Source organism: Oryctolagus cuniculus, chromosome 3, assembly GCF_964237555.1.
Source record: "Oryctolagus cuniculus chromosome 3, mOryCun1.1, whole genome shotgun sequence".
NCBI classification, from domain to species: domain Eukaryota; kingdom Metazoa; phylum Chordata; class Mammalia; order Lagomorpha; family Leporidae; genus Oryctolagus; species Oryctolagus cuniculus.
The window spans coordinates 120,220,235-120,229,765 of record NC_091434.1 but is presented as its reverse complement, the minus strand read 5'-3'; the positions used below and the strand labels follow the sequence as shown (position 1 = coordinate 120,229,765).

The window sequence follows — 9,531 nt, the reverse complement described above, 5'->3', positions numbered from 1 at the left end:
AACATCAAATTAGGATATCGAAAATATATGAGCTAATCCACACACCCCACTTGGGCAAATGAACATTTGAATAATAAAAAAAACACAAAGGATACTAATCAATTAGATAGTTTTGCATATTTCAATCTGGAGTTTTAGCAGAGTAAATTATTAGGAAGGCTGATTCATGGACTGTTCACATTTTATAACATTACATTAGTTTTTTAAAATATTACCCTTTCTACACCAAATTTGTGATTCCAGTCAATTTATTTATTTATTTATTTTTTTTAGGAAAGGATTTTGTTAAGCTACGTTCCACAAAGCAGGAGAAACATCTTAGCACATCAGCACTGCTGGTCCTGGGCACTCCGCTGAGGTGCCACCTGCACCCACACTTCAGCATCAGAAAAAGAACTTGAACTTCCTGACTCTGAGTCTGGCTCACTCAACACATCTAAGTCCCATTCCGTGCTAGACTCACTTTGAGCATCGTCGTCCTCAGTGATGAAGCTCTGACCAGGTACAAGGCAAGAGGGATAAACACGAGCACAGAGGCAAATAAAGCCGGACTCAAACTGCAGAAGACCTAACATGGCGCCTACGGTAACCCACTGGTCTCCCCTTGTGTCGTATTCATACACAGTCACCCGGTTCTTTATCCATTGAGGGCTGGTGGACGTCACCAGCAGCAACTTTCGGTCATGATTGACAATCTGGTAGTTGTGGACCTCTGAGTCCAAGGGAATATTCTGAATCCGCCTCCACTCTCCCCTAGCTGGGTTGTAGACCTTCATAACTGGTATGTCACAGATACAATAGATCTCATCGTTGAAGACACACGCTTCCTGAAAGTCGCTGCAATTAAGAGAAGCGCAGCTCAGCCACAGATTGTGGCTAGGGTCATAGCAGAGCATGCGCTTATTGTTGACAGCATAAAGATAGTTCTGGACCACTAGGAGTTCAAAGGAATAGAAGGAATGGGGCACAGGAGCCACTAGTGCCCACTGGTTCCTCTGAACACTGTAGCATTCCACTTCCTTCAGCTTAACTCCGGTCACTGGGTCTCGGCCACCCAAAATGTAAATGTAGCCATTGAGATAGGCCACATCCATGCCTTCGCGACACAGCAAGCAGTCTGCGAGTTGCTGCCAGCTATTTTGGGCTGGTTTGTACACCCAGAGGTCTTTCCTGGGCTGGGCAGCTAGATAGATGTCATGGTCTGGAGAGACGCAGACAGCAGAGGAGGTTATGGTCTTAGTGCGAGCCACGGTGGTTAACGGCGAAGGCATTGTATACATGTCCCCCGAGTATGGGTCGTAGCAGAGAAAGGGATTTCGGGGATGTCCAAAGAAGACCACCATCTCCTTGGCACACATACCCAGCCTCTGGGGTGGATTTTCTCCTGCGGATACAAGCGAGCTGCTGCTCCTGCTGCTGGTGCCGCTGTCTGGCACGGGCCCCAGTGCCTTGCACAACATGTTACCACAGCGCATCCGCCGGGCCCCTTCAATAACGTCCAGGCAGTACTTCCTCACGATGGGCTTGGTCAGCAGCCCTTCCAGGTAGCTCCAATCGCCTTCGGTGAAGAGCGACCAGCGGATACACCTGAAGACCTCGGCAGCGCTGGGACCCCGCTCTTCCGGGGCGGCTTCCAGCCACTGCAGGGCCACGTGGCACACCGTCAGCTCACTCGCTACGTCCAGACTGTCCAGGCGCAGGATGGCCAGCAGCTGGGCCAGCGTCAGGTCGGCCAGAGACTCCTCCCGAACCGAACTCATCCCGCTGAGCTGCTTGAAGTTGCGAGCTATGTAGGCCTGGGCCTGAGATCTCAGACTGGGGTGGCCAAAGGCATCAGCAAACTTGAGGATGGCCGTGCAGTTGGCCAGATCGAGACGGCGGGCCAGGAAGGAGGCGCAGGCTTCCCGCACGTACTCGAGCTGCAGCATGTCGGAGGCGGTGTAGAGGCGCTGCACGTTGGCCTCGCTCAGGGACACACGGCCCGTGTAGCAGTACTCCACCAGGGCCTCGAAGGATGCGGCATCCACGTCGTGCAGGGTCACGCGGGCCTGCTGGCTCTCGTGCATGCCGCCCGTGAACATGCTCCGGAAGTAGGGGCACGCGGCGGCCAGCACGTTGCGGTTGCAGGGGAACAGGCGCCCGGTGCCAGGCCCGCAGCCGGGCGACACCACCTCGATGGTCACATCGCACAGCAGCCGCGCGTCATAGAACGACTTGAGCTGTGCCAGCAGGGCTGCAGAATGGGCCGAGTCCTGTAACTCCTCTGGCCCCGTGAAAAAGGCTGAAACCGAGGCTTTGGAAGTCGTCGCGGGCCGCCGCCCACCGCGGACACTGGCGAGGCAGTGAGGACGCGGAGCGTCTTCCCGAGACTGCATGGTGGAGGCGGCGGCGGCGCGCGCGGGCGAGAACGGCCGCAGGGACGCGGCGCCGGCTCCTCCTCACTCGCTATGACAGCGAGTCCCGGAACAGCCTGGGCACGGTCTAGCCCCGGCGCCCGGTGCCGCGGCCCTTTATCGCGTAGACAGTGGTGGACACACCCTCTGTAACCTCGGCGCCCTCTCTCTTGACTCAGTCGCCCTCAGCGGACCTGCTCGTGGAGCCCAGAGCCACCACCTTAAAGACCCCACCGCTCTGTTGGAAGCCAGGCTGAAGCTCAGGGCCTCTTTCATTTGCTTCTTGCTCTTCTTTCAAGCACTTCTGTGGACCCGCGTGTTCCCTGCATTGAAGAACGCTCCCTGTTTGGGTGCGGGTGTTTACAATGTCGAATAGAGCTCCGTTGTAGTATTACGTTTCGCCAGAAGGTGTCACTCTCACAGGTTGCCCACAAGTGGAAATAATATTGCATGCGCTGAACATAAAGTGACTTGGAGTAATGGTGATTCCCCATGGTCCCGTGAAAGAGACAAAAAGGAGGAAAAGCTAGTTTTGGTAAACTTACATTTATAGGTCCTCAATAGCAACTTACATATTTAATTGATTCATGTAGTTATTTCAAATTTATATATTATAGAAAGTCATATTAATTTATAAATGTTGCATTTATTCAAACTAATTTCTTATAGAAGAATTTAATCGAAGGTCTTCACAAATATCTTTCATTAATGTCTTTATTATTACCAGAGCCACTTAAGAAAACTTTCATTTGGGAACACTCCTACTTTCAAACTCAGAAAAGTCACAAGACTCAGAATAGAACATTGAATATCCGTATACTTTTTACCCAGATTCACCTGTTCACATTTTGTGACATTTGCTTTATCCATTGGTATCTGTTTCTCTCTATATAAGCAAAGCATGCATTTTTTTTCTGAGCTATTTAGCTATCTCCAAATACTTTGGTATGTATTTCCTAAATAAATGGTATTCTCCTGCACTCTTAAGTACAACCATGAGCTCCACTAATGGAACTCCCCCCACCCCAAATCTGTGGCCATATTCTGGCTGGCTCCATCATGACCTTGCAGCTTGCTCTGCTCCAGGACAAGGGTCTGATCTAGAGTCATTGCATTGGTCATCAAGTTGCTGCATCTCTCTGGGCCCTCATCATCAGGAACATCTCCATAGCTTGTACTCTTGTTTTATGACCTTGGTGTTTTTGAAGAATACAGTCTCTTCCATGCCATTCTTTTAAAATGAAAGTTTTCTTCTTTTGGATTTGTTAATATTTCCTCATGGCTAGACTGGTGTTCTGTGCCAGAATGCTGGAAAGCAGGGCTGAGCCTCTCAGGGTGTCCTGTCTTGCGGCATATGGCACCCATCTGCCCTCAGTGGCGATCCTCATTTTCATTTCTTGGTCCAAGTGTTGTCCAGTTTCCCCATGGGAGAGCCACGCACATTCCAGAAACTCTGCCCGGCATTCAGCTTACATTTCTCACTGTTAGTCTTCACAGCCATTTTGCAAGCAAGGCTTTTGTCTTCTTACCATACTGAGAAGGTGGCTGTGCCCGGTGAGACTGAGATGTTTCAAGGCAATGCGCTAACAAGGCTGGTGTCTGGATCAGGTACATCTAGGCCTTTTCCACATCTCCATTCATTGTGCTTCCCAGGTTGAAATGATCCAAGTATATTTCAATAAACTGGTGCCTTCCCATGTTATCTGCTTTATTAATAAAACCCTGCCAAAATTAGTGCACTTTATTGTAGGGCTGATGTGTGGTCTTCAGAGTTAAGTATGACCTTGAACTTCTTCATATTAAGGGGTGGGACGGAGCTGAGAAAATTTCATCTTGTATTGCTGTACCTCGATGAGCTAATATAAGAAACTACAGTAACTATAGTGTTAATAATTTTTATTAAAGAAATCAGAAATATATATTTTCAATTCTCCAGGAGCACTTTGCTCCTGATTTTCAAGTCTCACTGCAATTCCTAGTTAATAAAAACATGTTTTAATATGCCGGCAGAAAATTGATACTCTTTCCAATCTGTGCCATGAAACAAATAAAATGTGGGGAAGAAATTGAGCTCTCATTGCAGAAATGGAAAATGGATTTTTAAAAGTTCAGATCATTACCAAGGGTAATTTTCTTATAATAAGTTTAACACAGACTTGCTCAATGCAAAACTTTACCAGGGAAAATGATTGCTTTTGAAATAGATGAAAGAGAACGGCAAGATATTCTCAGAACTGCTGTTCTAGAAGCCACTCTGGATTTAGGTGCAGGGGCTGCTGCCGCACAGTGCCAGGGCAAGGCCCACAGGGCCGCAGGTGGACAGCGCTTGGTGCTTGTTTTTGAGCAGGACGTGAGGTCAGTTGCAAGCTGGGGAGGTTGCTCCCTCTCCTGGGGACTGTGTGCTGCTTCCTGCCTGGCCCAGGAGTTTGAATCCCGCCGTCTCCTTCTAGAAACCTCCATGCTCTTGGGAATGGAGTGTGACACACGTTGCTTGTTACATGGATGCATAATGAGGTCTGACCCAGTGTGCTTCTGAGCGTCTGGGGCAATTGTACTTCTCACCTCCTTGGAGCAGGGTAAGCCTCTGTCACCAACAGGAGTGAAAAATGGAGCTTAACTCCACATTCTAAAGCCTTTAAATAGATCATAAGAGATATTATGAATAACTTTATGCCAATAAGTCTGATAATTTGGATGCAATACAATTTTAAAGGACAATAGCATAGCTTACTAAAAGTGACACACAGAAATTATGCTTTTCCAGTATCTGTTAAGAAATTGAATTCTAATGTAGGGAAGAAAGAGAATGCCAGAGCCCCTATCTGCTGGCGTACTTCCCTATCACCCACAGTAGTCTTCTAGCTGGGACCAAAGCTGCAGGCCAGGAACTCAACCCGGGTCTCCACATGGTGACAGGAACCCAATCCCTTGAGCCATCATTGCTGCCTTCCAAGGCCTGCATTGGTGGTAAGTGGAGTCAGTTGTTGGACCCTGGAACTCTGGGGTAGGAGACAGGCATATTAACTGCTGTCTTCTAACTTAAAATATTTCTCACAAAGAAATCTCCAAGTTCAGATAGCTTTTCTCATGAATTTATCAGAATATTATAAGAAGAAATGAAGAAGGAATTATAAGAACAATTTTCTTCCAGAAAATAGAAAAAAATTAGAATTTTATCAATCAGTATCTTGAGAATAGAATGATCATACAAATATTGGACAAGGACGGTCAAAGAAAGGAAAAGAAGTCAATTTCAGTTGTAAACATCATTGCCAAAGAATCACAAACAAAATATTCTCAAAACAGAAAACAACATTGTATTAAGGATTTCAAGGTTGGTATAGTGTTAGGAAATTAATGCAGGGAGCTACAGTATTAGAATAAAGGAGAATAATTATGTAATTATCTAAATAAATGAAGAAAAATCACTTGACAAAGTTTCAATAATGATTCATGACAAAGACACTTAGCAAATGAGAAATGAATTGGAGCCTCCTAAATATGATGAAAACTGCCTTTTAAAGTAGCACTCACAAAGTCATACTTTCGTGTGAAACACTGTGGGCTTCCCCCGACCCTGCAGTCACCACTTCCACTCCATGCTGTGCTGACATTCCAGCCAGTGCAATGAGGCAAGATCAAAACTAGGATGGGAGGAGAAGAAATGAAACTATTGTTGTTTGCCGATGATGTGATTGTGGGTATGTAGAAAATCCAAAAGAATTAGAATGAGTAAGTGAAATTAGCCGTGCTGGCAATGCAACGTTACTGTATTATGATTAATTTTTATTTCAACATAGCAGCCAAAACTCCAAACTGAAATTTTTTTTTTTTAGGTTAAGATTCTTTTTTTTTTCTTTCAAACTTTCATTTAATGAATATAAATTTCCAAAGTACAGCTTACGGATTACAATGGCTTACCCCCCATAACGTCCCTCCCACCTGCAACCCTCCCCTTTCCCACTCCCTCTCCCCTTCCATTCACATCAAGATTCATTTTCGATTCTTTTTATATACAGAAGATCAGTTTAGCATACATTAAGTAAAGATTTCAAGTTTGCTCCCACACAGAAACATAAAGTGAAAAATACTGTTTGAGTACTAGTTATAGCATTAAATCTCAATGTACAGCACACTAAGGACAAAGATCCTACATGAGGAGTAAGTGCACAGTGACTCCTGTTGTTGACTTAACAAATTGACACTCTTGTTTATGGCCTCAGTAATCACCCTAGGCTCTTGTCATGAGCTGCCAAGGCTATGGAAGCCCCCTGAGTTCACTGACTCTGATCATGTTTAGACAAGGCCATGGTCAAAGTGGAAGTTGTCTCCTCCCTTCAGAGAAAGGTACCTCCTTCTTTGATGACCCATTCTTTGCACTAGGATCTCACTCGCAGAGATCTTTCATTTAGGTGTTTTTTTTTTTTTTTTGCCAGTGTCTTGGCTTTCCATGCCTGAAATACTCTCATGGGCTTTTCAGCCAGATCTGCATGCCTTAAGGGCTGATTCTGAGGTCAGAGTGCTGTTTAGGACATCTGCCATTCTATGGGTCTGCTGTGTATCCTGCTTCCCATGTTGGATCATTCTCTCCCTTTTTTATTCTATCAGCTAGTATTTGCAGCTAGTATGTGATCCCTTTGGTTCTTAAAATAGGGTGCCATTTACAATAGTGGCAAAAATTAGGTATAACTTCAGAGTAAATGAAAAAACGTTTTGCAAAATTTCTGTGCAAAATATTTCAGAGCATTATTGAGGGAAATTTAAGTAGATCTAATAAACTGAGAGAAATACGATATTCATATATTGAGAAATTTACTATTATACAGATGTAAGATATATCCAAATTGATTCACAGATTGCATATTTACATAATTAAAACTGCAAGTGGGATTTTTTCTGAAATGGACGATCTGGTTCTCAAATCTGTATGGAATTGCAAAGGGCACAGGAGAGCCATGACAGTCTTTAAAAAAAGGAAACAGAAAGAGACAAAAGTGAACATACAAAAACCAGCAGAAGTTCAAACACAGACACACAAGTGCAGGCTGCTGAGCAGACTCTAGCAGACGTCAGATCTATTAGAATAGCATGGTTGCATTCAGGAATCAGTAACCAGGGGCTGGTGTTGTGGCACAGCGGGGGTTAGCTGCATGGGCCACTGGCACCCCAAGTGCACATCGTTTCCCTTCTGATATTGCACCTGGGGAGGCAGCAGATGATGGCCCAAGTACTCGGACCCCTGCCACCAGTGTTGGAGACCCGGATGGAGTTCCTGGCTCCTGACTTCCACCCGGCCCAGCCCCTATTGTTGTGGCCATTTGCGGGGTGAACCAGTAAATAGAAGCTCTCTTTGTCTCTGTCTCTCTCTATCTCTCTCTGTCACTCTGCTTTAAAAAAAAAATCTTATTTTTAAAAAATAAGAACAGATAAGATCAATGGCACATACCAGAGTAGGAACAGACCCACACATCACAGTCACTTGGTTTACTTCTGGGTGATACTGCAGTGCAGTGGGAATTGGATGAACTTTTCAGCAAATGATGTTCGGTATCCACAGGGAACATTATCTTGACATCTGCACAACATAGAGAAAAAAAGAATTCCACAAGCGTAAAAAAACACACTTCGGTTAGATTATAGCTATAAATAAAGCTTGTAGAAGAAAATAGCATTGTCTTCAGGAGCATGAACAAAAGGAGTTTTTTTTTTATTTAAAGAAGCAAAAGCTGTAGAAATAAAGGCAAAGATTTATTGACCTGACTCCATCAAAAGAAAGGCCGTTTAAAGAAAAGACTTCTTTAAGAGAGTGAAAAGTTGGTCTTCAAAAGGGGAGAACATATTTTAAGAGATGAATGTAACACAAAACCAGGCTCCAGACTATATAAAGAAGTCCTTTAAATCTGTAAGAGCAGGTGTATCCTCCAAGGACAGAATGACAGAATATAGCGCTCAACTTATTTAGATCTTTTCTCTCATCAGAGGTTTGTGGTTTTTAGTGTCTAATTCTTGCATGTCTTTTGGCAGATTCATCCCTAAGTATTTCATGATTTTTGATGCTATCGTGAATTATACTTAAAAAGTATTGATTCATAACTGGTTGTTGAGAGTGGGTACAAATGAATTTGATTCTTGTATGTTGATTCATGATGTCAGAGAACATATATTACATGAATATATATGTGTGTATGTATACATATGTATTATATATATCTATATCCACATATATAGATATATACTTGTTTTATAGTCCAGAATATGATCTATCTTAATAAATACTCTGTCTGCACTTTCTGTCTTTGTGTTCTGTCAATCACTCAGAGTGAGGCATTAAGATCTCCCACTGCAATGTTTGGAATTAGCTGTGTGTGACTCCTTGGAATTCTGTCACTTTTGACATCATGGGTTTTGAAATCCTGTTATCAGGCCATCAGCATTTAGCACTGTTAGAGTCTCTTGATGAACTGACACCATGAGGGGCTGAACTCCTGGAATTGTTCACAGCCTGAATCCCACCATGTCTGATAGCAACACCACCTCTCCAGCTTTCTTCTGGGTGCTGCTGTGATCTGTTCATAACCACAGCCTCCTTTCTCTCCCCTGCCTCTGCCTTAGCTTGGCAGCCATTGATATGTCTTCATCTCGAGAATTCTGTCATTCTGAGAATGTTATGGAAACTCTTCATGACCTGTATACACCTTTACAGGCCTGTTGGGAACCATTCAAGTTGTTGCATGTATAAATCATTTGCTTCTTTTTCCTGCTTTGTACTGTTCCATGGAAGACATAACCCATAGTTCAACCATGCACCTGTTGAAGGACATTCACATTGTTTACCCTTTTTGGCTATTACCAATGTAATTGCTATGAGCATTTGTGTACAGCTTCTTTTATGTTTTTAAAGTTTTTTTTTGTGACAATTTGGATGTTAAGTTGGCTTCTTTTTTTTTTTTTTAAGATTTATTTGAAAGGCAGAGTTACAGAAAGGCAAAAGCGGGGGTGGGGGGAGGGAGAGAGAGAGAGAGAGAGTGAGAGCGATTGTTTCCATCCGGTAGTTCACTCCCCTGATGGCGGCAATGGCTGGAGTTGTACTAATCTGAAGCCAGGAGCCAGGAGCTTCTTCTGGGCCTCCCAGAAGCAG

At 44.2% G+C, this 9,531-nt stretch overlaps 1 protein-coding gene across 1 annotated transcript; it reads right to left on the bottom strand.

Annotated features, from left to right (window-relative positions):
* Positions 1 to 230: 230 nt before the first annotated feature.
* On the bottom strand, positions 231 to 2,674 carry LOC100338646 (kelch repeat and BTB domain-containing protein 7). The gene has a single exon (XM_008258459.4). It carries the CDS (start codon positions 2,373 to 2,375, stop codon positions 327 to 329), a length of 2,049 nt encoding a protein of 682 aa, XP_008256681.2. The 5' UTR covers positions 2,376 to 2,674; the 3' UTR covers positions 231 to 326.
* Between the last annotated feature and the right edge of the window lie 6,857 nt (positions 2,675 to 9,531).